Here is a 27,572-nt window from a genome sequence, read left to right as displayed (position 1 = left end):
CCTGCTGGCTACTCTAAAGTCTGCTCCTACAACCATGTAGGAGCAGAGCAGAGCAGGAAGCTCTGCTGTTGCTAGCAGTGTTGTTGTTGCCTAGCTACAGTACGAGTCCAAATATTAGCTGATAGGTCAGTTACTAAAATGACTGATAAATGTATGTGTGCTTCACCTCAGTGATGTCACACTTTGTATATGATTGGTTTTCACCTGACTGATTGGGGACAGTAAACTCTTATATATATAAGTAAACGATATATATACAGTAAACGATTATAATTTCTGAAATTCATTAATTGTGTATTTATGCTTCTTGAATTGAGGAAGTTCTGGTTTTTTTCCCTATCACTCAAAAAAGTCTTACTAGTGGGGAAAGGAGTATTTGTCTTGTCAAATTTTAAAGTGAGTTGTTTCTTGTTTTTTTCTTTTTTTCTACATGTAGAGAAGAGCTGAGTCTGTTTGAGTTTTGGTCTGACATTTAACCTTTCTAGCCTTACTCCAATGTTCAAATACAATAGTAAAGACCATATAAAAAAGATCAAAATTAAGAGAAATTAAAAAAAAAACACCAATTTTATAGGAGAATGAGATGAAATTATTCTGCAAGAACAACATTGCAGAATAATTTTTGAAAGACTAAGGATTGGTATGAACTGGTGAGAATATATATTTTTTTCTCTATTTCAATATCTTTATTTTGAAATTTGTTCTGTTTTTTGTGTAGTGTTACTGTATTTTGCTTTTTGGGACCTTTTATACATTATAAAACCGTCTCCTGGTCATATAATGTACCTGCAGTAACAAACAGCACGTTGTTGTTTTTTTGTTGTTGTTTTTACAATGTTTTGTTAGATACGATACAGAATCCTGCAGCTAATAGCATATAAAATATACTGGAAAAAAACTAAAACATAGTTTATTAACCCTGACAGTAAATTTAAGACAATAAACTTAAGATAAAACTTTTTAAAAATCTGAGCTCAGATTACAAAACAAAACGACTGGTTTCAGTATTTTGGCCTGTTCTAAATAAAAAAAAGCTGATAGGAATATATTTATTAATGAAGTAATTCCTGAAGGCAATTGATTGCACAACGCTTTATTCATGGATTTTAGGGGAGTGAACATAAATAATGCCTGACTACAGATCTATACGTACCTATAAATAAAATATGAAAACCGTGTATCATGTTACTTCTGCCGCCCATCTATACACAATACTTTGTCTCGTAAAATCTGAGTGAAATACATTGACATTTCTGCCTGTTACATGACATTTAAAAACAAGATACTGTATTGAATAAATAGCACAACCCTAATAAGACATTATATGTTTCTATTGATTTAAACACGAGGATTAACGGATCACCCCCAAAAAGATTGAATTTATTATTTTTTACTTTGAACTTCTTGTTGGTTACCTATTTGTCTGATTCTAAGACTAACATGGAGAGCTGATGCAATTTTAAAAAAATTTTAAATCTTGCACAGCGATGTTTTAGAACAGCGAAACTCAGGTTTGATTAGGGCAAGAAACAAGTTAAAACGAGATGTGGGATTTTAAATATTATTCCTTAATTAACTTAAATAATTATTTTTTTGTGCCATTTCAAAACCATCATTTGTTTGTTGTTACTTTTCCTCTACACTGTTTGCCCAATTCTGACCCAGTTATAGAGTCCTGGAAAGTCCCCACGTCTTTCACGTTACTTTGGAGGTTGTGCAATCCTACAATTACAAACTTCACCCCAGTGGGATTTTACATGACAAAATAAAGTCAGAAAAATGTGGCATGCCTTTGCATTCAGCCCCGTTTTAGTCATTTTTCTCGTACGCACTCTTTACTTTCACAGGTTTACTTTGATGGGAAGTTAAGTACAAGAGAGCTTCACCCAGGATGTGAAAATTGTAAATATCCTAAGAGCGCAAGAGCAACAAAAAGCACCTTTTGCTTTCAAGAAACACACCGAACGAATTACTTTTAACTGTCGAGGTTTATTTACATAAGACAAGTTTTCATGCGTTGTGAGATTTTTTTTTTTTCTACATTTGCACACGTGGCAACACAGGAAATATCTCCACAGAGCACAAGCAAATCACATCCTTTGATTGATTTCTCCAAACAAGCCGAGCTTTTTAAGTGCAGCTTTTCCCTACAGTGAGTAATCTGTCTGCGGTCTCATGGGCTAAGAAAATCGCACTTCTTAAAATGTAAATATGACAGGTTACAGTTGACTATAGCCCCTAAAAAGTGGCCACTCTTCTAAGTGCTCCTATAATTTGCTAGCATGGTCTGTGGTTGCTGTCAGCACATGGTGGCAGAGGCGTCTGATGCGAGTAGCAGAGCGTGGCAGCAGAGTATAAAAAGCTGGGCCCACTGAGAAGCAGGACAGCGTCGCCACACAAAAACCAGAAAAGACAAGACGGTCCCGTCCTGGAGCGGCGTGAAATATTGACAGCGGCAGAAAGAATAACAATAATAATAATACAATCTGCTCACAGTGAAGCACCAGAAAGTACAGAGCCAGAACCGCGTGGAGAGATCAGAAGTGCAAAACAAAGACATCATCTGCGCGTACGAGAACTTCTCTGATTTACTTTTGAAAATGACCACACTGAGCAACATGCTGGCACCAAATTCTTTTACAAATTCTTGCAAAGATGACCTGAGTTGAGAACTTTCTGTCAGTAAACGGCAGCCTGAACAGAGGAGTACAAAGAGTGAAGTGGAGGAGATATCAGAAGTCTTAACTACTGTAGTTAAACTTTTTTCCCCTCTGATAACTTTGTTTTTGTTTTTTTTTTTGCTATAAAGTTATTACCCCTGTAGACTAAATGAAGTTATTTAATCCCCAATTCTCCTCCCTACAACATTTGTTCACACTTGCATTGCTAGTCAAGAGCCACCCTGTGGCTGTAATGGGTAAAAACTGTCTGAGTTATGACAAAGCCGCTTCCAATTCTCTCTATGTTCACAAGAATAAATAAAAATGACATGTTCCAGTTGTTACAGAAAAGGTGCAGCATCAAGAAGCTGATCAGAACCAACAAACATGAGGTATCTTGATTTAATTAATCCCTTTTAAACCGGGTATGCTAAATGAGATAGGTAATGTTTTTTTGTTTTTTTTTTTCTCTTAAAATGTGATTGTTCTTGCAAACAAAGCGAGTAAATTAAAGTTTACCGAATACATGAAACTGTTGAGAGAGCTTCCATACGGAAGGCAGGTTTTCTGTGAATCCCAGTCACCATGACTGCAGTCAGACTACAAAAACAGAAAAATTGAAAAATGTAGAAATCTACCCACCTTATAACCTTTTTTTTTTTTACATTTAAAATGATAAATTGAGCTACTGGACAGATGTTTTTCTGTCAAATTGGTCAAATTCACATTAGATTTGGGTTGTCGGCCAGAACACGACACAGTGGTTTTTGTTTTGTTGTAAAGTGAAAATCAAAAATAATAAACGTTACCCTTGCAAAAACAAATGTTCACACATATGCTTTTACCGACATCACGGAAGGAATGGAGCAGTTAAGCAGTTACAGGTGTTTGATTATTTTCTGCATGGCTGCTGTGCAGCACAGATTTCGGTCAAAGTTGACCCCTATAGCTGAAACCGATCACCAGGGAAACAGACCTGTGAGAAATGCCGTGGATGCACCTGCATTACAACCTACGCTGTCGCCGCAATTCCAGTAAACATGAGAGGGAAAGATTTATGCAAAAAGAAAAACAAGAGGCAAATAGGTAGCCAATCAGAGGGCAACACAGAAAAGGAAATATTAACAGGTTCCTGGAAGTTAAAAGTTAAGAATACACCTTTGCTGTTCACAACTGGATCCATCATAGTTTGGGGTTCATTACAACCAGATCAATGATTAAAAAAAAGGGGTTTTTTTTTTACAATTTCCGCTTGACCAGTTCAATACTTTCTACCTTTTCCGCTAGACTCATTATCTCAAAAATCTGTTTTGTAGTTTGGAATATTTACCTGTGATAATAAAGGCTGTTGCAAGTCAAGAAACAGACTTAAAATGCCTGAGTCGGGGAGAACATGCTCAACAAGTTCTTTATGTAAAGCATTTAGGAAAAGGTCTGACTTCAGTGACTTAACTTGCTCATAATATACTGAGGGAAGAAGGGGAGTGAATTCATGTTCCTCCAGGAACATAAAATAGGAACTTTTAGCACCTTTGCTAATCTTCCATGGCTAATCGTGGCTGAGAGTAAAGCTGGAATGGTTTTGTGATTATACAGTCTTTTTAGGATGATTTTACACTACTGAAATCTCCAGGGGCAATACGACACAAGCACGGCTCTACTGGTTTGCCTTAGCCTTCAGACAGAGCACATCATCACAACACGAGGTGTTTTGCTCGCTGAAGGAACAAATTCCTTCAATTTGTTCACAGCTTACTTTTTAGTTAGCCAGTGAAGCAAACCTGCCGTGACATCAAAGATCGGCTGCAAATGAAACTGGCTTGGCACTTCGATTTGTTCAATTGCAGCAGTACTTCCGTGAGTTCGTGTTTTGTATATATACATATATATATTCATTTATTTTTTTAACAATCCCCTCATTCTTGCACTCGAGAACATTCATTTCTGTCGATAAATTAACTACAGAGAAAATAAAACACAATCACAAATATACACTGGAAAGCAAAAAAAAATAAAAAGAATAGACTTGGAAATGTACCAACACTGTATCTGAAATGACAAAGGTGAGGCGTTCGAGAAAACAGTGTTTTGCTGATGGAAACACGCTGAGGTGGTTCTGGAACATGCGGTAACTTGGGTTGAGCTTGTTAGACTGTCGCAGCTGCACAAAAACGCGCAGAAACGGGGAAAGGAGAGAAAGGTGAAGCTTGGTTCCACGTCAGGTCTGGCTTAATTAGAAAACCACTGGAAAGAGGACAAGCACGAACTTGAACTTTCTCACATTCTGCCATTACAGCCACAAACTTCACCGTATTTAATTGGGATTTTACGTGACACCTCAGCACAAAGTGGCACACTACAAATTTCAATGTTTTTTTTTTTATGTACTATGAATAGAAACGGCAAAACGGTTAGATTCATATGTGAACTTTCTTTCTGACCTTGAGTCATTTTCTTCACGGAACAGCTGGATTTATGCAAAATTAAAGTTCACACAGGTGTACCATTTACTAATTTGTTAACATCAGAAGGATATATATGATATACTGTATATATCAGTGGCAATATTTCATTAGGATGTCATATAATCTATGAAAATCAGATATGTGCAAAACAACCAGATGTGGTCCCAGTACTCGTCCTTGTGGAACACCACAAGTATACTTTATCTTGCTGTATCAGATTAAAGGGGACTGAATGCGAACAAATGTCATATTTTTCACATTTTGTTGGTAAAAAAAACAACTTTTCAATCATTTGTCTTTCCACTTAATTTATGTAATACGCCAGTGTTGGCCGCTCATCTACTTTCCCAGGTGAACACACTGAAGTGAGCGGCTGTAAAGTGTCAAAAAGTGACAAGGTTCACAATATTTTCTTGAAAAGGTAACAATTCCTGTGTGGATGGTTACAGATTTCCAAATTTTAATTTAGAAGGTCATACTTGCTACTAAGCAACTTGTGTTACCAAAAAATAAAAAATAAAATAAAAGATACCAACTTATTGCTAGCATATAGAAATTACAGATGGTAAGTTGTAATGTCTATTTACAGTCGTACAAACCAAAGTTTCCACCTTCTTTCCATCACAAATAAAAAAAAATCTCTCAAATCATAGAGTTACTAGCCTTCAGAAAGTCTTTTTATAACAAAGGGCAGAATGGAAGCAGCTGAAAGCTGTGTCACAGAACGCACAAAACAATGACACCAGCTGCAACTATTGACATGTTGAGCTGCAGAACTGTCAAAAACTCCCAAACGCCTCATGCCCTCATCCACTAAAACATCTGAAGCAAACATTCAGATTTGACAAAGTAGCCATAGAGGACGAAGGCTTTTGGTCGAGTGCAGAAAATGCAACAGGGAACTTTTACACAGAGAGACAAAATCCACAAACGGCAAAAGGACATACATTCCTTGTTTTGATATAAAAGCACGACCGCAGAGTCACTGTCCAACACTTTCTGTTTGCACTGAAAGTCAGACGAGTTTAGAAAACTTGGCGGATAAAACAAATAGAACAACCCTTCTGAAAAGAAATGAGGTAGTGATGTTGAGACAAATAAAAAAAAGAAAAGAGGGATGCACCAGTCCTTGTGAACACTGCTCCAACCAATAATGACATCAAAATGAATCGGGCCGAAAGTACAAGAAATAATTTCACCATGTTTATGTTTTTATTCAAAATCACATGAATATATATACAAAAACTGGGATCATTTTTCCATAGATTTTGCTCTAAAAGAATATTTGCTCCCTTATAGTTGCCTTTTTTTTCTTACCCTTTTGTCAGTCTTGCATGTTTCAGATTACCAAATCAATTGCACATATCTGGACTTACTGTTGAAGTCTCATGTTTTTTATTATCATTATTATTATTATTATTATTATTATGAATTAACTGGCCTTTAACAGGCCAAATTATAGCTAGAACTGCAGAATCAAAAGATCAGTCGAACAGAACCTGACAGAACATGAAGTAGGATAAATGGTTTTAAAAACAAATCCTGCCCAAATAAATTCAAGAACAGATTACAAAGTTATTGACAACCATCAGTCTTGTTGGAGTTCAAAGGCCATTTCTGAGGCTTTTGTATTGCAGTCAGAGCCATTATCCACAAAATGGACAAAACATGAAACGGTGGCAAAAGTCCCCAGGAGTGAAGGTCAATCTTTGTCTTCCAACAATAAGAAAAACCAGGTGAAGTTTGAATTCATGCAAGAGTGCCATTTCCAAAACCACTGCTGGCCAAAAGGAATTCAAACTTACAACCTGACCCCATTCTCAGAAAAGAAAAAACAACAACAACCTTTTGGAACATAAAAAACTCTGGAAAGTTCTGGAGGGCGTGCTTCCTAGTATGTCTGACATAGAGCTAAAACAAGATTCGGCTAAGTGACATCACACGTGTTGTATTCACAGATCCTGCTGTGGTGTGACCTCAAACATGCCATTCATGTTCGAAAACCCTCCAAAAGAGCTAAATTGACTTTCACTAAACTTTAATTCATCAATTTTAATAAAAAAAAGAAGAATCCTTTTTGTATTTATTGTGATTATGTTTGTGAGATATTCAATTTTGTTTGATCATCTGAAACATTTAACTTTGACAAAAAAAAAAGAAAAAGAAAATCTGTAAGGGGGCAAACATTTTTTGAGCCACCAAACAGAGTCGTTGGAAGAGTTTTAATTTTTTGTGTGACAGTGTTCTGACATCAGTATGCACAGAGGTGCATCCCTGCTGAGCTAAATCAGGAGAGTGGTCTGCACATGGATTGCTGTAAAATCTCCCCTTTGCTTTCCCTCCAGCTTAATGCAACCAATGTTGCAATACTCTGATTTTAACACAATATAGCTCTGATAACCAGTAAAAACCTAGTTCCCCCCACACTCCCAAATGGACATTTGGCTCCACATCTACCGAACCTTGTTCACTCTGACATGGTTTGTACTTGCACTGAATAGAAAATATACAGAGGTTAATAAATGCACCTAGAATATTTAGGCACCCGAGACGCCTCCCAACCCCGCGGCACCCTCCACTCTCCACTCAGGAAATGTTTGTACGCAGGACTGGTGCTAGCTAGAATCCCTGTGTGAGTGTTTGGACCCTGAGACTACAGGATGTGGCTGTTCTGCACTCTGACATCAGTGAATACTCTTTAAGGTCATTCCTCAATGCCACATTGTGGGGATATCGATAAAGCAACCCACCCTGACACGGCTGACGAAACCCCGTCCAATTACTCCATCACTTCCTGTTGTAATGTCCTCCCCGAGTGGAACACCACCAATAGGAAGAGCCCGTCTATAATTCACTCCCTTCTGCTCTGACCTGAGTGAAGTTGCCCTTGTCAAATCAGGCAAATTTGGTGTCAAACGTTTGTGCAGCAAAACAATTTTCGTTCGTGCCGATATCATTTTAAAGATATTAAGAAATGTTTCCAGGGGTCATGAAAGGTCAGCCAGCACCCCCAGCCCCCCCTTCTTCAAATTGTGTCAATCAACTCGACTACATTTGTGCTGGTTTGCAAAGATTTTTGTTTGTGCTGCTTTGGCTTTGAAGATATTAATAAAAGTTTAATTTCATTTTGATTTAGTAAAAGTGGGTCGGAGGGGGGGCTGGTTGACCTTTTGACCTTTAAACTTTCATTAATATCTTCAAAGCCAAAGCAGCATAAACAAAAACTTTAGCTGCACAAACATAGTCGAGTTGATTGACACCAATTTTGTCTGATTTGAAGAAGGTAAGGGTTGCTGGATGACCTTTCATGACGTCTGGAAAAATTTCATAATATCTTTAAAATGATAGCGGCACAAACAAAACATCTTGATGCACAAACACCAATTTTGTCTGATTTGAAGAAGGTGGGGATGGGGGCGACTTCACTCAGGTTCTGCTCTGCTTATATTCAAACTTTCCTGTCTTCTTTTTGTGATCTGGAACGAATCCACAAAGATGTAGAACCTGAAACAGTTCTGGACCTCTACAGAACACGTCTTCTTATGTATACAGTATACACATATGTGAAATGATGGATTCAGAGTACCTATAAAACTATGCAAGGAAGAGAAAGAAATCCAGTGATAATGTGCATAAAAATATTTTTTTTCATGGATTCTTCCTGGAAAATAAGAAAAAGAAAAAGTCTGAAATGTCCCTGCGTAGAGGAAGTTAAGGGCACAGATATATGTGAGCAGCTGAGGTAGAGTGCACGAAGCCGGGGCTGACAAAGGGTGCAGAAGGTAGTCCAGCAGAGATAGCCTTCCCTGCAGCGGACGGGCAGTGTCTGGAGTCTTCCATTTCCAGATGCTCAGATTTCAGCATGGGCCTCGGAGTCTTAGGAGAGTGGAAGCCATTGGTGAGGCATGTGTCCGGCTGTGGCTCCCTGTCGGCGTTCTCCTGTTGCCTGGCGCCTTCTGCCTCCTCGTTGTGATGAGCCGCCAATGTTCTTGCGGGAAGACTCGGGGGACTTTCAGCCCCCCGAGCGGAAAGGATTTCGACGTGCTCCGCCTCTTCTCTCGGCGAACTCGGCCGACTCAGAGGGGAATACACGTCCTCTGATAACGACGGTCCCCGGGTAGCGATAGAATCCCGCTCGCTGCCCTCCTCCTTTTCCCTCCCAGGGGGGTCTGACAACTCAGAGTGCACAACGACTTCTGCCTCCACCTGGTTACTGCACAGAGACGGGGAGAGATGATCGTCTGTTTCCTGCAACACAATGAGGCTGCTATTATTTTTAGGGCTTTCAGTTAGCGATTCTCTTGAACCGTTAGTACTAAGAAGCAGTATGAAGAAAAAAACACATGAATAAATTGAAAAAATAGATTATTGCTGTGATGGCCAGTGACAAAACATGTATGGCATTAATAAAGTCATAGAGTGGGTAAGGCAGACCTCTCTAAGAAAGGACAAAAATATTAAAGAAGAAAGTGAGTACTAAGAAAAAGAATATTTATATCATAAAGAATCTGCTGATAATAAAACATTATTTTTTTGTCTGCTTTGAAGCTGCAAAAATATGTCTCCATGTTCTGTCCCAGACATAAACTCTTTATTGAAAAGAGGAAAACTAAAATTTTTACATGCTTTAACAAAAAGGAAGAGACTCGTGTTTGAAACACAAAAGTCAGTGTGCATCGCTGGTTGCTTTACCGTGCCAGGCGCAGTGATGAACATGTTGAGCGCTCCGTTCGTCAGCGCCGGAGACTCTTCTGTTATAGTGTCTCTGTATCGGGTGATCCTGTTGACCCAGTTATGACTCACAGAGCCATTCCAAGCAATCTGCGAGAGAAACAGCACATCAGAGGCATCAAAGTGAGAGTCGTTGCTCTATCGACACACACACAAAAAAAATAAAATTACGTAAAGAACTACAGGCTTGCCCCCTCCTCCCCGCCTCCCATTGAAGGTTTTGACCTTCAGTTCAGGTGCAGGAGCATCGTCCTCCTTCCCCCCCGGATTAGAACTTGCCATCAGACTCTGTTCCTCCGGGTCTTTTGTTGGCTGCTGACCCAACTCCTGGGTGCCTGGAGGCATCAGTGTCTCCAGTTCGTGGCTATCGCTGCACTCGGGCACACTGGCTGGAGCAGGGCAGCCGCCTTTCCTGCACTGAGGAGTCACAGCTGTGGAGCTCAGGCCTCCAGACGGCTCTCTGTGTGGGGGTTGGAATCTGACCGTTAGGCAAGGAGACTAACACTCTGGAGGCAGGTACAGGATCGCCAAAAAATACAAAGGCAATACGAGATTTACAAACTTTAAAGAGGATATCGTGTGACAAGTACATTTGAACTCATTTTAAGATCACTGATTCACACTTTGGAGGAGTCACAACAGGAAGGGCTTTAGAGAACAGAGGAAGAGATTAAAAGGTTTCCAGGAAATTAGAGATTACTATGACTTGAATAATCATGAATTATTTAGATATCTATAAGAAAGAGATTATTACAATAAAGAAGTATTAAAAACACCGGACTAGAGAGGATCTCACGATGTCTTAGTTCATTGTGCAACAACAATCCCATGCCAATTAGCATGAATTAACAAAGACTTATACTCACTCAAGTGACAATGTAAAAGAAAAGATGGAAAGAGGAGGAAATATTGAAATAATAAACAGGTATATAGCAATGTATGTGAAAAAATATCAAAGTAGAGGTAATTCTTATGGAAATCATATATATATATATATATATAGTATACAGTATTTTCTCACTCCCCTAAATTAAGAGTACATTTTTCATAGGAGCCTTCTATGCTGATGAACATGTAAAATGATTGATAATACCCATGATCATATATTCAAGACATGTTCAAAGATAAAACTGTTTTGATAAGATGTAATACAAAAAAAAAACTCTTGCATATAATTTGCTTTTGAATGTTTCTGTTCAGGAATAATACATATTTAGTTGAAATTCTAATGAAGACTTGCAATAACAGAGAAATTGGGACTGAGAGAAGCAGAGACTCTAAATCGATTTGGCTGGAATTAATGAAGAAATCTACATAATGGAAAAACTGACAAGACTGTAAGAGCCCCAAGTGGAAGAAGAAGAATCAGCTATCTGAGCCGACTTGATGTTCTAACCAAGAGCATCTCCCACATTTTTTTTCTACTTTAAAAATCACAGACTCAGGAGGAAGAGCAGAGCTGTTTGACGTTCCGAGCAACGCTTTTATAACCGTCTTATGCAATATTAAAATCTCTGAAGAGACCGGTTTTTATGATTTCATCTACTAAAACCCACATGTATCGAAGCTAACAGAAATAAATGCTTCTAGCAAATCTTTCTAAAGAGCTGTCAAATATAGAAGTTTCACTTTTTTAGCTGAATCCCCCTTTTAGTTGGACTAAAGTTTATTGAGGTCCACCTTCAGGGCGTTCTTAGGAATTGCAGCTAAAATAGAAAACATGCGTAGAGTGTAAACACTGACCTGGGTTTGCCGTTTCGAAAGCTGAAACACATGCAGAGGAGGATGCAAATAAGTCCCAAGCAAACGCCGACTATGATGCCTGTGACTGCGTGAATGTCCAGCTCTGGTAAAACAGGCAAAGCAGAAAAAAAAATTAGGATGTTTATTAGGATAAACATACAAATTTTACAACGTAGCACAGAAGACAGGTAGAAAATATTTGATCCTGCTACCGAGTTTCATATTTGACTTATAAATCACTAGAAATTTTTTTTAATTATTTTAGCTTTAGGGAACGCTGCAATGGCTGGAATGATGGCTAAATTGAAATCAGCACAGTTGAGACAGGATGGACTTATTTTTCATGTAGGGGAACGTTAATATCGTTGAGATATTTGGCTGCATTCGACTTGTGGAGAGCAGACCTTCGTTCATATTCATTCATATTGGCAGTGTGGATTAGCAGAAGAGGAAAAAAAAGAGATGGCAGGAAAACTCAGCCACCCACACATCTCCACTTCCATTCACAACGGCACATGCAAACAAGAGTGTTACTCTGTGTTTCTCTGTTCACTCGAAAAGTTTCAAAGTAAAAGGTAAGGAAAAGTGAAAGACCATTTTGTTTGTTAAACAGTCTCTATGGTCCTGGCTCAATGCTTGCATAAAGTATTCAAACATTCTCATTGATGTTTTATGTGATAGACCGTAACACAACGAAGTGCACAATTCTCAATTGTTTCACAAATAAGTGACATTTTTACACATGAGAGTTTCTAGGAAAGAATATTATAATTTACCAGGTCAAGCTCAGACATATTGAGCCTTAAACTGAACATTAAACTTCAAGTCTTGCCCCAAACTCTCAGATAGTTTTGAGTTTGTACTTTGACTAACAGAATAGCACGATAGCATTTGTATCGTTATCGATAACTAAAACTGGGCCGACGTCAACATTTATTTTCCATTTTGTTGCCGTTTGTGTTTCAGGAAGGGGAGTGGAAGAGGTTGGTCATGTGGCAGTGATAGTGATAGTGATAGTGATGCAGGGCAGGACTGTGGGGTGTTTAGCTGAAGCAGAGAAGCAATATTCATACCATATGTGGACAGGGGAGTCTGAACCTCCATAACGGGTGAAAAAGGCCCTGATCCCACTTTTGTGGAAGCTCCCACTTTAAGGAAGTACCGAGTTCCCCCTGACAAACCGTGGACCTCCACACTAAAGATGCCCCCTGAGAAAGAGAACATGAGCGACACCAGCTGTGACACAAACAGCTGCATCCAGTATCTCCACTATGAACATGTTTCAACGCGCAATCGTTACTAGAGAACATACCACCCTCAGAGAGATTCCTCCACTCGTCTTCAGGCTCACTCAGGTTGACGGTGTACAAAATCTTGTAGCTGACGATGATGCCATTTGGCTCCAGCGGAGGGCGCCAACTCACCAGCACAGACGAGGAGTTCAGAGCTCTCAGCTGCAGCTCCTCGGGTGGCGTGGACGGCCCTGAGGGAGACAAGAGGATCAGGTAAGTCATCAGAGCTCAGAAATGAGGCCTCACACAGCTGGGGAGTGTTTATTGTCTTGGTGGGGGATTTGACTCGCTGTGTGATAACCATCTGTGTCCTCATGTCCCTGCCACCTGGGTACAAGAGAGGATATACTATGAGGGCAATAGGGGGGGACAGGGAGAGGCTTAGGTGATGACGCACGTTGGAGGAGAATGTGAAGAGGTTAGCCGGCGCTATAATGATATAACCCACCCCTCATTCCAATTCAGCAAACAGGGGTCATTGGCCATTTCCACACCTGGGCGCGTCATTAGTCAGTCAGTTATTAGCAACCACTGCCAAACTCGAATCCCCGTCTGATCAGTTCATTTGCTCTCTGCACATAATTACTTCCATATATAACATGATCCATCAAACTGCCAGAGGTACACACAGTGCAGATTATTCGGGCCTCCAAAAAAAAAGAGCAAGGTCAACTTAACTTTTACTGGAACAGATAAAAAGATCAACTTCAAAAAAAAAAAAAAAAAAAAACGCTCACCGACTCCGTCACTTGCCGCTTCTCATCAAGAGACATTATCAACTAGATTTTTTAAATCAGCTCGCCCAAAGGAAGCTGCGTATGAGCGTTAGCGTCAAATAGAGCTCAAAAATAAAAATAAAGAGCTGAGACTTTAAAAAAAAAAACATTTTCTTTCCACCAAGTGCATGCAAGAAAGTTCATACTTGTCATATTTGTACTGCTCTGAGGATACTCACGGTCAGGCAGGGTGGCCTCCACCATGGTGCTGCTGAAGGGTCCGGCAGTGTTCACTCCATTGGACCGCACTGCCAGCTCATAGTGGGTGAAAGGCCTCAGTCCCCTGAGCAGGATCTCCAAAGAAGAACTGCAAAACATCAACAAGTCAGTCAACGAGCACACAATGTGCTGTGCATAGTTTTCATGTTTTCTCTCCTCACACAAAACCTTAAATTAATTATATTCTGTAGTTGTTGGGATTCCTATGGAGCATTTTATTTTGTCAAAAATAAGTCTGAGCAATGTCTACATGATTTATGGACATCTAGGATGGATTTGGGGGAGATTTAGTGGAAAAAATTGTTTAGAATGAGTTTAGATGATCCTTAGAACTCAAAGGATGCATTTCTGCCAGCCCCGTGGAGTTCGCTTTAATCAAAACTCTAATTTATTGGCCTAAAAAGTCTGGTTTGTTTGGAGACTCAACGTCTGATGCAGACCAAAAAAGTCAACTCTGGCCTGCCAACAGAGGTCTCGGTTCGGTTGAGGTGAACTCTGGCGCGGTTCGAATGCATATTTGTATGCCAAGTGGACCAAACACCACTCGATCCAAGAGACATTTTTTTACATTTTTGGAATTGGCATTCCATTTAATTGGAATGCCAATTGGTAGTAGTAATTTCCTATGTTCCTCCAAAAGTAGGAAACTGACAAAAAAAAGAGGGAAAAGGAAGATAAGTGGGCCAAAAAGTTAAAAGGGAAAGAGAGAGGTAAAGATAGAAGAGAGAAAGAAAGGTAAAGAGAACTTCACTTGTTACGAAACAATCACATCCTCTAGGGAACAAGTTCAAGTCACATCTAAAGTCATTATTTTTGAGACTTATGTGCAACTGGAGTCCAAGTCTCAAACACAAATCCCCATCTCTCTCCTTAAATTTGTTCTACATGCAGCCAAGTGGAAAAACCGGAACACCTTACGACGGCCCTGTGTGTTTTTTCGAACATATTTGGATACATAAAAATTGTAACTATTATTTTAACAATACTGAAAACTGTCTCAGATACTCATCCTGATCTTCCGACCTGGTGTAATAAGAGACAAGAGAGGCGTTGGTGGTTCCTGCTGGGCTGCAGCGCACCGTGTAGTTGATGATGCGCACGTTGATGAACCGAGGTTTCTCCCAGCGGAGCCAGATGGAGGTGGAGCCGTTGGCCGTGGCTCGGATGCTGCTGGGGGGCAACGGAGGGGACGAGGACGGCCCAGAGGCTGCAACACAAGCGTATCATGACTCCCTTGAACGCCAGAAAGTGCAAATGTTATTCTGGCGTCATCAACATGGAGACGTCATGTTGGGTTCTTTTACTGTTTAGAGATGCATGCCTCTAAAGGAAGTCTTACGTCTACCATGGATCTTATCCGTCCTTCCCTTCCACACTGCAGCTGCTCCATCCTTTTGCTTGTCGAATGCCCAGACCCTCACCTCATACTGCCGGCCAGGAGCTAATAAAACGCAGAGGAAAAACCCGGAGAGACATACTTTTAAAGTAGTATTCCATTTTCTCGGTTACAAGACAAATGTACAAAGATCTGTCAAAACGGCGCATTGTTAGATTTTAGAAACGACTAACATCTTACCGAGCCCCGTCAGCAGGTGATGCCTCGCCTTCTTCCGAAGCCTGACGGTGAGTGCGTGCGACGTTCTGTCTCTGATGGAGAACCCGTCAGTTTCCGCTTCCCGATAGGAGAGCTTGTAGCCAGAAACCAGCGTGTGATTTGGTGAGGGTTGCCATGTCACATTAAGAGTGGTCACTCTGGTTCTGACCTTCAGCTCAGAAGGAGCAAAAATCACTGGAAAAAGATTTTTTTTTTTTTATTTAAAAAAGTGAAGATTAGCCCATTACAACACTTTCCCCCTTCAACTCAGCTCGTTGAAATTTTTAAAATATATCGTTTTGCTTTTTACGTTATTTGTGCGATCGGTTTGTGCCAAAATCAAAATTAAATTATGAATTGGGTTAACTGCTCAGCCCAGTTATGGTGTGTTCATCATCTTCTGGTTGACAACAGCTCTTTAACTGAGTTTAGGTCAGGTGAGATTGCTGTCCAATCGAGCTTAGTGATAAAGTTCATTATAATTTACCAGAGGGACCAGGTGCCACACCTTGTTAGAAAATAAAAATAAAGAGTTTGAAGCATGAAGTGCTCTCAAACGTCCTGGTACAAGGATGACCTAACATTATTCAAACATTGTTTTTATTTCATTTATGGCCATAATCAAGACAGTTTCTTTATTTTTGGAGTACAACAGGTATGAGCCTCTAAACGGAGGTAATATTTTGAAAACCACGAGATACAAAAAGTAGGCAACATGTCACATGGAAGGCTTTTAAATATTAAATGACACATAAAGTAATTACCGCATAGCAAATGCGGGTGAGCCAGGCATTCCGTTACCTGTGCTGTTGTCACTGGGGCCGTTGCGAACTATTGTCTGCTGCAGGACCCACTCAGACGGAACGCCGAAGCCCACAGCGGTTCCAGCAGCTATCCTCAGTCGGTAAACCTGGTTTGGGCGCAGCTCCCTGAGCGTCAACTGAGTCTCATTGCCCCTCAGCTCCACTGAGAACACAGTGCCCTCTGTTGAAAACACAGAGCACACTCCGATTTCTCCAAGGCCACAGAGGGATTTGAAAGAGAAAGTGGACAGGTACATTTTTTTAAATTTTTTTTTTAATAATTATCTTGCAATAGAGAATTGTGCAAATTATTTCTAAAATAGATGTGCCGTTTCTGCTTTATATTATCTACGGAAAATTGTTATGGAAATAAACTCCATAGAGAATTGGACTGGTAAAACGAATCAACCTGTAACGAGAAGAAGTCGGTTTAATTGTTTTTGTTCTGCATCTCAGAAAAGAAAAATAAATAAATAATCCACTGGATAGAGTTTGCATTGTTCCATATATGGACATGGTTGTCTGGAAATACGTTAGGAGATTTATGATGAGAATTTTTAGCAAAAATGTTTATAGTACCATCTATAGGCAGAATTTATTTTAATGGCAACACTTTTAATGTGTTGCTTACGGTGTCCCAACCTTTGGTCGATGTGTGGAGGGACCAAGAGTGATTTTAATTTCATGTCTCATTTAATGGAAACACAGCAATTGTGAAATTATGTTCTTTTCTTTGACGTTAACATAATTTGTAATGGAAACAAAACAATAAGGCAAATTCATTTTTAATTTGATATGAGTATTAAATAATATGAACATGCAAATTCTTAACTCTCGACATGCTAAGAGTTCATGAGAGGGCTCAGTAGGTTGGGCTTGGAACCCATATCCAACTGCTTGCAGCTCTAATTATTATTGCTACGTTCCACAAATTAATTTTCAGTAATTCTCAGTGGGTCACAAAAAAAAAGTGTTGAGCTTGTCCATCAGTGAAGACTACTCACTCTGATCCAGCGCACTGTAATCAATGCGGTAGCGGGTAACAGCCCCTCGGCTGTGCTGTGAAGTCAGCGGCTGCCACGTCAGCCTGATGTCCGTGGGGGACGTGCTCGCGACGGAGAGCTGAGGAGGTGCACTCGGAACTACAAGCAGAAAGGAGGAGAAAAGACAAGCTGATTGCCGTGCGCAGTAAGTCCGAAAATGTTTGATAGAGTTTGACAACACAGCAGTGTTCTGGTTAAAAAAAAAGATCCATTTGTAGAAGCAAAAACAGAATGTGAACTTGATTTTGCCAAATCCAAAGCATTTTTTGCATGGGCATCATTGGTCATTTGTCAAGTCCTGCAGCCGAACATATGTCACAGACTTTAGTTTTTAAGATCTGTTTGTGTTCCAACCCCGGCTAAATTCGCTAATTGCTATCCACCTCTGAGTACACCTGTATCACTTGGATGCAGCTGGAACACAAACACGCCTTAAAGCATGCAGGATCCGAGAGCAGAATGACCTTACTTTGTAATTCTTTGCTTTATTTATGAGTTTAGTTTCATTTGCCTTTTATAAAGGTTGAAGTACTCACCATCCTCAAGCATCTCTATGGTTATAGGCAGCGATGGAGGACTGGCTCCCATGAGCGAATAAGCCACCACAAAGAAAGTGTAGACAGTGTGGGGCAGGAGCTCTTTGACGAGATACTCTGTGGTGTCGTTGCTAACTGCTAACGAAGAGTCCTCATTATCTGACCCTAAAACGAATGAAATTCATATCAAACACGTGGATTTTTTTTATTGATTTATTTTAGCTCCTTACCACATCCGCTTAAAAAAAAACAAAAAACAAACCTGTAGTGAGTTGGTAGTGCACGGAGTAGGCAATGATTTGGTCTGTGTTGTATTCGGGTTTCTCCCAGGAGAGCAGGGCCGTTGTGCTGGAGTACGGCGTAGCAGTCAGGCGGCGAGGGCGGCTGGGGAGACCTTCCTTCACAATGACCGTCAGCCTGGCAATGGCGCAGGCTGTCCCGAGCCCGTTTTCAGCGATGCACTGATAGTAACCTGCGTCCTCCAGAGCCAGCTGGTTGATGAGCAGGACCCCAGGGCTTTGCACCTTCATTCGCCTGAAAGATCTAATGGGTTGGCCGTTCTTCAGCCAGTGCAGCACTGGGAAAGGTTCCCCAGAACTGTTGCACAGAAACCTAGCTGTATTCCCCCTGGAGAGGGACACAGACTCCGGGGGCTGAACAATCACTGGAGGGGCTGTTCAAAGAAGAAAGTGGAGAACCCTTAATAGTTGCAGCTCGAATCCAGACTGCATTTTTAAAGAAGAGCTTAAAAATCCTTGTTATGCACACACAAAAGAAAATTTATTATTTTATATTCCACTCTTTCAAAATATCATGCTTACTTGTTTGGAACAAAAATGCATTTTTGAAAGTTTCCCCATTTAATTAATGCTTTAAATTACATTAGGCCGTTAATACTGTGAAGATGTTGATGGGGACTATCCTCACTCACTTATCTCAAGATAAAACTCAGCATATAAATGGTGTAACATTACTCTTACCAGCAACGCGCAACTCGGCAGCAGCAAAAACAAACTCTCTAGTTTTGGGCTTGTTGGCTCGGCAGACGTAGACGCCGGCATGGTGACGCCTCGTGTCCCTAATCACCAGGTTTGTGGCAAGGACGATCACGTCTGTGGAAATGGGCTCTCCGTCTGATCAAAAGAGAAAGCGATGTGGAGCATCAGCACAGAGAAATAGCTGCTGGTAACTGACTGGAGCAGAGATCTTGTTTTTTTCAGTCTTATAAATGCCAGAGAAATGTTTCGGAAAGGAAATGCTTTGAAGAACACCGGACAGGATCAGATGGGAAACCTCACAAAGTGACCAACAGGGGGCTCTCTGATTTTTCTTAGACGGGGTTCGCAGAGATGTCTAGATGCAGTAATAACAACCACACTCTTAAAAAAAGCATGTGGTTATTTTAAAGTCGTGGTACTCATTCGTGACTTTCTTACCAGTTAGCATGTGTGCAAAGGAAAACATGTCCAAGTTACTGCAAAAAGGCAAACTTACAACTTCCCATCTCATCAACAAAGTTTAAGGAAAGTGGATATGGTTAGTCTTAGGTTTGGGTGCTTAAGGTTTAATTTGGTTTTGGTGTTACACCATGAAAAAGGAAAGGTCTAGCAGGTACTGACTCCTCGGGGCATTGATTGACACTAAGCGGACTGGATAGGTAGCACCAAAAGCTGTGAATAAAATAAATTTCCACTCACTTTCGAAGTGAATGGAAATCTTTGAAAGTCCTACCTTCTCTGCTCCATGACACCAATGGTTTTGGCTGGCCTCGTGCCACACACTCCATCACAGCAGGATGGCCAAGCACCACTGTGGCATTCTGGGGTGGCGCAACAATCACAACTGGGCTTGGGCTGTCAATGGAGCCTGTAAAAAAAACAACAGTTTATCTAGTTTATATACTTTGGATGAACATTATCAGACTATGTTTGAGACTCCTGTTCTTCCAACCAAGAAATGAAATTAGACCAGAGGATACTTAGCAACCCTGAACAGGAGCACCTAGTTTAGATCAACATTAGATTCTTTTTCTTCTTTTGCTCTTTCCTTTGATTTGTTATTTTGTTTGTATTTCCTTTTAATTCCTGTAAAGCACTTTGTATTGCCTTGTTGCTGAAAATGTATTATATAAATAAAATTACCTTTACCTTTAACATTGGAGTACACTTCAATGTAAGTATTGAAATGACAAAATCTTACACTTTAAATTTGGTTTGGAATGTTTCAGCCTAGAACTACTAAGGTAATCTAATTTAATATACATTTTGTCCAAAAAGCTTTTTTTTCCCCACTGGACATGTGAGATAACAAAAGACTTCTTCATTCAAAGTTATTTACTTTCAACTTAGCTCAACAGATTCAATGAGCCACTACCTGAAAGGCTGAAACTGAAGAAACTGGAGAAACAGGAGGTGGTGTGTCAGTGACGATGACACCTGATAGTGCAAAGTATTTGGCCAGAAGGTCGAGCCAAAGAGAAGATTACGCAGAAGAATAAGGCTTTTCAAGGGCCCTAAAAGGTAAACCATTATATCAGGTCATAGAATGGTTTCAGTTATCCAACGGAAGAACTCTACTCCTCCTTAGCGACAAAGAATGCCAATGAACGAAAAATGTCTCTACGCGTCTAATAAGCACTCGTCTCTTGATCACACCAAAGTCGTTAAGGTCCAGCAAGTGTTAATGAAAGAAATAATCTCGGCAAAAATGGTCTTGCATACTGTAAACACGCATTAATCATTGACATTACATGCAGCAAACCTTGGTGATGCAAAAGGCTTTAAGTGGGTCATGCTGCCTTTGCAACAACTTTCTAGCAGAGGGTGCCTACAAAGTGATGCGTCTGATAGGTGTGGGTGTAGTGCACTGCCAAAAATAGAAGCCATAGCAGAAAACAGACCGAAGAAAAACAATAAAAACCTCTAGCAGTTCCTGTTCATGTCTTAGGTTTTCCTCAGCTTCTGAAGTATTTCAGTCTATTACTTCAACACAAAACTGCTGAAGCGTTCCTGTGGGTGTTGAGCTATTCCATTCATGGAACTGAAACGGAGAGAGGCGATAACATTAAATATGACAGAGGTTTAATGTAAACAGACAGCATTGCCAAGTGCCTCTGTGATTTTTTTTTTTTTTTTAATGAAAGCAGCGAGCCATTTTCTTGAAAAACCTGAAAACGACCTCTCTGCAGTTGCAGATGAAGAGGTTCATTGATTCATGCAAGTCAAAGCACTAAATGCTTAACAAATCTCTGAAAGACACCGAGTGTAAGACTGTTTTCAACACTCTAGTTTATTCCAAATCACGCTATTGATTTTGCCTTGGTTTAAGGTAAAGAAAATCAGCACTATTGTCCCTGCGACAGAAAAAGCAACTGAAACATGCCTTGGTCTCTACCAGACTGTGGCACTTAACTGAAGGAAGTGTCTTAGTAGCTTTAAAATTTACCTCTCAACATATGTCAGGCCTCTACAGTTTGCATATTTTGTCAGCCTTTACAAAAACAGCAACAACAACAGCAGACCGTATTTATATGCTGTTTTATCCCACCTACAGCAGAACTAACTTGGAGAACAAAATCAGCTGCGGCATGGTTCTGTGTTTTGTCACCTGAGAGTTCAACATATTCTCACTTTGTAACTTGATTTTAGACTTACACTCAGTCAAGTCAATCAAAAATATCCCCGAGTTCGTCAAGGATGTGTGCTCAGTTCTTTGCTCTTTACTCTGCTGACAAATGACTGAACTCCCTAATTTGTCACAAATCGACTCTTCAGTAATGGAAATGGTACAACTGTGGTTTGACTCATCAGCAACACTATGGGGATGAGTGACTGCTTTTTACTGGCAAATGTCCTTTTTATGTACGTATATTTTAAAAGTCTTTGCAGTAGGAGCAGAACAGATGTCAAATTCCTTGTTTTGTGAGCACAACCTTGAAGCTGATTCTGACATATTTGGAGTTATATTTCCTGTCAGTAGTGATTTTTGCCCTTTGCCATGTGGAACTCCACCCTTACTGCAGTGAGAAAGGCACGCATTGCTTTAGTTATTGTTCTGGGGTGTTTTGCGACATTGTGGATGCATTAATGTAATATTTCTTTAGGCTAGCCACACCAGGAAGGTTCACTCCAATTGAATGTTTTCTTTATTTGTTGCTCTCACTGTGTCGCAAAGTTGTAGAAATGTCTTTGCAATCCTTTGTGAACTAATAGATGTGATTTATATCGTTTCTCGACTTCTTTGAGATCAGGGTGTATTTTGACATGTCTTACCCTTCCTCTTTGCCCCTCACACTGAATCTATTTCAAGGGATTGCTTGATTGTGTGAGTCAGGCAGTGATCAGGCTTTGGTGTGACTAGTGTAAGTCATTCAAAAGATGAAGAAGGCAATTACATTTTACTCAGGGCCAGGTTGGTTTGGATAACTTCCTTTCCATTTAATACATACGATCATCATCTATGGTGCTGATTGTACGTTTACCACCTTCTCTGGTACATTTTGAAACATTTGAGTGTGGCCAAAAAGCAAAAAAATAAAATAAAATAATAATGCAAATTTGTTTTAAACATCAACCTTTATTGTGACCGCCAATAGTTCACCCAGTTCACTCAATTGAATAACCACAGGAGACTGAGATCTTCAATAAGAAGAAAAAGCCAAGAACCTGATAGAAGATGAATGTTGCCAACGAACCCTTGCAGAATAAAGACTTCTGCATATTTCAAGCAAAGTAGTGTTCAAGGACAAGCAATTAAAATGTAAATGAATCCTGTATGTGACATCCCGATCGAAGGTAAAGCTTTGCAAATGAAATATTTTTGATAAGAAACCATGCATCAGAAACTCATTTGTCAAACAACTTGGTTTTAAACCCCAAAAATTATACCATATATAGATATAGCTAAGAATCTTCTGCTTAAAATCTGACTTAAAATGAAAGGAAGTTGATCGACTGTAAAAGGAATCGATAGCATTTGAAGTGGAATATGTTAAAATGTTGACTCTCAGTTCATATGTCCTGTCTACATTTAGTCTAAATAATTAGCTTGACAAACCAAATTTATGAACCCCAAGGTGATTTAGGAATCAAAAAAGATGTTATATCTTACTTTTCAATCACATTGACATTTTTTTTATTTTCTCTAAGTCAATATAATTTAAAGGTAACGTGGGATCTGTTGTGGTTGTCAGAAATCTTACTTCATGAATTGCAACACAGAACGTAATTGTAAGGTGATCTATGTTCTTAATTTGAGCTTATTTCTATTTCAACTAACATAACAATCACGTTTTTCAATTTGATTTATTTTGCTACAGTGTTGTACATGGGAATTGTTCGTTTTGCACTCACTTTTGATATACATACAGAACTATTTCTTCACTTACATTATGCAAAACAAAGTAACCCACCGAACCCCCCCCAAAAAAAATAAAGAAAAAGGAAAAACACTTGCGTTTAGTGTGACAATTCCTGTATTTTGCACCATCAGCCTTCATGCCTATTTTCATCAATGCCCTTTGACTTCTTCACCTGCTCTGGTTTTGGACATGGCTGAAGAAACCCAGCAGGTAACACGACCCTCAGGAAACTCTTGACGCTCAAGTTCTTGGAATACTTTAGCTGATAGTCAACAACTCTCTATGGCATCATCTAACCCGCATAGGTATAGAAATAGATTCTTCCATTCCAGAAGGTTAGTATTTGAGGCAGCTGAAACAAGAACAATTTGTTAGACACAATTTTGATTGAGGAACTTCTTAATTTAGCTAATCCAAAGTCTGTTATTAACCACCAAGTTGTCTCAATTAATCATTATTACAGTGACATGAACTGATACATTTCAGTTTAGTTAGACTCGTATGCAAGGTTTTTTAAACACGTTCTTCAACAGGAGACATTTGCACACATTCCCTTGTTATTTGGTAGTGTTGTCATTAAACCACTTTACAATTAAATTTCAAATATAATTAAGGTCACTTTCAATTGGAAGTTTTAAATTCCTGAATTATGTTTTTAGCTATCATTTCAATATTTTAACACTATGATCGGTGAAACAATTTTTTATTAATTGTCACCAACTGAAAATAGGAAATGCTTAGTCTGAATTAATGTAAAATTGAGTATGGCTCTTTTGATCAAACATATGCAAAAACATCTGGTTTGAGCTGCATGAGGCATCCAATTTCATTAAACTGATTTACTTGAACTAATCTCATTTAAACATGCAGTTATTTTAAAAATCATATCCCCTGGTAACAGATACTACAACACACAGCTACCCTATTAGATAAGCATATCACGCTCCCTGAATAATAAAACCAATATGTAGTTTATAATTGTATTATCAGCATGCAACCTTTCTTGTAGTGCTACATTAATGTGATTTACTTAGATGGATGACCTCCCTTGTGCCACAGTGTGAAACCAGAGGGCAGCTCTCTGAGGATCCACTGAGGTGAAGGTGAACAATTTCTTGTGAATCACCTTGAGACACGGCGCCAGGGACATGAAACGTCACTGCAACTGACGCAGTGTTGATGTTCAGCCTATTCAAGGAATAACATGGAGACTCAATCATTGCGTTTTTAGTGTTTCAGCAGTTTTATTGATCAATTATATTGACAATAATTGATATATCTGTCAGACGTAACTCTCGCATAAGGTTAGATATGATATCCCATAGGCAGATATTTTCCAGCAAGTGCTGACTGATAATTTTGTATTCTTAGTATGCTTTTCTTTTTTTTCCTCCCTCTTTCCTTGATTCTGTCGCCTCCCTTGCTGTGCTTTTGATTGCTGCTGTGTCAGAGACTTACTTGATTCCAGTCGTCTTATTTAGCTGCAGCCTAAAACGAGCAGCAGGACTCTCCAGCGGTGCCTGATTGTCCCACTTGGTCAAGCTGCCCTAGCTCTCCTAAATGCAATATTTCAACATGGCATGTTTTTACAAGCTATGTTTCTTACGGTATCTCCTTTCGCTCTATTCACCTACCTGGATTTTACCCTGAGCTCAAGGACACTTAAAAGGAAAAAAAATAAACCTCCACTTGAACCAGGTTCCTTATTGAAAAACCACAAAGCGGAGCAGCAGACCTCACCTGTCGTGACAGTGAGTCTAGCTTCGCTGCTGATGTTCTTCCTTTCAGAATTGGATGCCACACAGCGGTAGAAGCCCTCATCCTCTTTAGTCACCTTCAGAATCTGCAGCACCCCATTAGGAAGAGAAATGAACCTGTTGCTCCAAAAGGAAAGCAAAAAAAAAAAATAAAAAAATAAAAATACAGAAAGAATAAGAGAGAGAATACAATAAATGACTTAGTACACTGATCCATGAAGCAGCAGGCTGATGAACTCTACTGTTCTGTAGTTTTCCAAATTGGTTTTTTATGAAATAGAGATTTGACCTGACAGGACTTCAGTTACTAGCTATACACTAAAACAAATAAACTGTGTGTTGGTCTCCCTTTTCTGGTGAAACAACCCTAACACATTGACACATGGACATGAAGATGTACTGCTGTGATATCAGACAACAAGATGTTAGCACGTTTGTCCAATGAGTCCCATTGGGTTGATACCAGGGGAAAAACAGATTGAAGACCTCCAACCTGTTGTGCTTCTAATTAAACCCTTTCTCCCCCCGTTTTTGGCAGGGTACCTTATCTTGTTGAAAAAGGCTATCTGTGAATGTCGTTTGAATGATAGGATGCGCATGATGTGCAATACAATGGATTAAAGCAGTCATGGAGTCCCAGCAGAACACTGCCCAAAGCGTCACTCTACCTCTGTGGGCTTAACCCATAGGAATACAGCATTCTGGCGCCACATGGTTCCCAAGTTAAGCAATGCACATGAATTGCTTTGCTTTGTAAAAGCAAAGCAATTCATGTGCTACAGTTGGCTGCTGGATCAGACCACACGAACCAACCTTGCTACTTGGATGCAACATTGAGCCTTGGCCCGTCATGAACCACTGTTCCTTCCTTGAACCAGTTCTGATGGATTCTGACCAAAGCAGAACAGGAACAGCCCACAAGAGCTGCAGTTTAAGAGATGATCTGACCTCTGCACATATACATAGCTGAATAACTTCCATTTTACTGTCAGTCCTGCACTTTATATTTTATATTCATATTTTATACTGTATTTTAGTTTATTCTGGAGTAACCTCACAACATTGGAACCTAAAAACATTGTCCTGAGCCGTATGCAACGAAATTTCGTTCTGTATACACCTTGTGCTTGCAAAATGACTATAAAGTCAGTCTAAGTCAAAGTCTTATGCTCGCCCATTTCTTCTGCTTCTACCTCATCAGGTTCCTGGAGAAAACATTCACTTAAGTAAATCCCACCTGCTAGCAGGTGCAATTTTCGAAAGGTAGGTGTTATTTGCTTCACCTGCTTACAGTTAAGAGAATAACTCAAAGTAAATAACAGAAGTTCTGTGTTCAGGTAAAAGATTTAAATCCTATAGAAAAATTCTGGTGGCGCACATGAACACACACATCACCTTTGGAAATGAAAAAAAAATAAATAAAAATCAAGCCCAAGATGATTTATGCTGCAATCCAGCGTATTGGTTTTTCAAAGACAGAGAACATAACCAAACCATGGCTACTTTAACGGATGCAAAGCGGACGTGAGAAAAGTTTAAAACAAAGAGTGCTTAAGGAGAGGCTGTGAATAGGAGAAGCAAATAATAAGATTAACATGATGAGCAAATGAGAGGGTGAAGGTTAACAGCAAGGAGATAATACCTAAGAGATGGCAGAGGGTCTGAGTGAGAAAAAAAATCCCCTAAAAGCAAAAGGTAACAAAAGGAGAAAAAGGCCTCTGTTTCATCAGCTATCCTTTGACTGATTTCTGCGAGAGACCCATTAATACCGCCTGGGGTGGGAGAGCCACACTGCACCAATAAGATGTTTTAAGCAGCAAGCTGTGTGGAGGTCATGCCGCAATATAGCCGACATTAACAGTTCGATCTGCGTAATAAGACCGAAAAGAAATTCACTGACCCCAGGGCCACAGCAAAATGTCTATTTCGCTAAGCCATAAATGAGAATATTTTTGAGAGCCTTGGCAAGGGAGATCTTTTGAGGAGTCACACATTTGAAGTTCTTTATACATCTTCTTTCATTTCTTTGAGCACACAGAAGCCTATTACATACATGTTATGTTTCCACAAGAGAAAGTCCCTCTTAAACATGTCGCTTTAAGAACAAGCCCTGCTCTCAGATGTCCCCATTTATGCCGGTCCAGTTTTTGACCAAGAGAAAGAAAACAAATCCTCGACTCAGCTTTTAAAGGATTGTATACAGTGTCACGGCTACACCACCCTAATATTGAGCTGTAGTGATGGAAAGAAACACGACCGTTCAATAGGAGCAGACAGTTACCAAGCGTCAAAGATGAGTGTTTGTCTCGTGAGGTCACATCACTGCCAGCAAAGACGTGCACAAATGTATAAATGTTGCATGGTAACATTGTCTTGTTTTCACTAAGGTCGGTCCCTCAGGAAATGTAGATCCACATTAGTTGCAACGATCGTTATCATACTCTTTAAAATATGCTTGCTGATATTCGTCATTATTACTGGGGTATGATACCCTTTTACTGGGGTATCAGCAGGAAAAAACAGCAAAAGGAAACATATAAAACACATATTTTACTGCGTTTTATTCATTTTTTATTAAAAATCTGAATCTAAAA

General features: G+C 39.7%; 1 protein-coding gene and 1 long non-coding RNA gene across 4 annotated transcripts in view; one reads left to right on the top strand and one right to left on the bottom strand.

Moving 5' to 3' along the window:
- Positions 1-340: 340 nt before the first annotated feature.
- Positions 341-26,072, top strand: LOC114143420 (uncharacterized). The gene is made up of 3 exons (XR_003595244.1): positions 341-351; positions 10,205-10,216; positions 25,917-26,072. It is a non-coding gene; the product is annotated as an uncharacterized LOC114143420 (long non-coding RNA).
- igdcc4 (immunoglobulin superfamily, DCC subclass, member 4) overlaps positions 8,293-27,572 on the bottom strand; it is a 53,584-nt gene continuing 34,304 nt past the window's right edge. The window contains exons 4-20 of one of the 3 annotated variants that reach the window (XM_028015441.1): positions 24,962-25,101; positions 19,594-19,728; positions 18,843-18,995; positions 18,125-18,535; positions 17,863-18,027; positions 17,288-17,425; positions 16,282-16,464; positions 15,463-15,675; positions 15,226-15,327; positions 14,910-15,093; positions 13,847-13,974; positions 12,912-13,082; positions 12,673-12,807; positions 11,600-11,702; positions 10,136-10,316; positions 9,818-9,946; positions 8,294-9,373 (exon numbers count right to left, since the gene is read on the bottom strand). In XM_028015441.1, the coding sequence (XP_027871242.1) occupies positions 8,837-9,373; positions 9,818-9,946; positions 10,136-10,316; positions 11,600-11,702; positions 12,673-12,807; positions 12,912-13,082; positions 13,847-13,974; positions 14,910-15,093; positions 15,226-15,327; positions 15,463-15,675; positions 16,282-16,464; positions 17,288-17,425; positions 17,863-18,027; positions 18,125-18,535; positions 18,843-18,995; positions 19,594-19,728; positions 24,962-25,101 (3,208 nt within the window). In that variant the 3' untranslated portion in view covers positions 8,294-8,836. Of the gene's footprint in view, positions 9,374-9,817; positions 9,947-10,135; positions 10,317-11,599; positions 11,703-12,672; positions 12,808-12,911; positions 13,083-13,846; positions 13,975-14,909; positions 15,094-15,225; positions 15,328-15,462; positions 15,676-16,281; positions 16,465-17,287; positions 17,426-17,862; positions 18,028-18,124; positions 18,536-18,842; positions 18,996-19,593; positions 19,729-24,961; positions 25,102-27,572 lie in introns of all 3 variants that reach the window. The other 2 variants (XM_028015442.1, XM_028015443.1) reach the window with 2 other exon arrangements.

This window comes from Xiphophorus couchianus, chromosome 4 (assembly GCF_001444195.1).
Source record: "Xiphophorus couchianus chromosome 4, X_couchianus-1.0, whole genome shotgun sequence".
In the NCBI taxonomy this organism is placed as follows: domain Eukaryota; kingdom Metazoa; phylum Chordata; class Actinopteri; order Cyprinodontiformes; family Poeciliidae; genus Xiphophorus; species Xiphophorus couchianus.
This window is presented reverse-complemented; position numbering and strand designations above follow the sequence as displayed.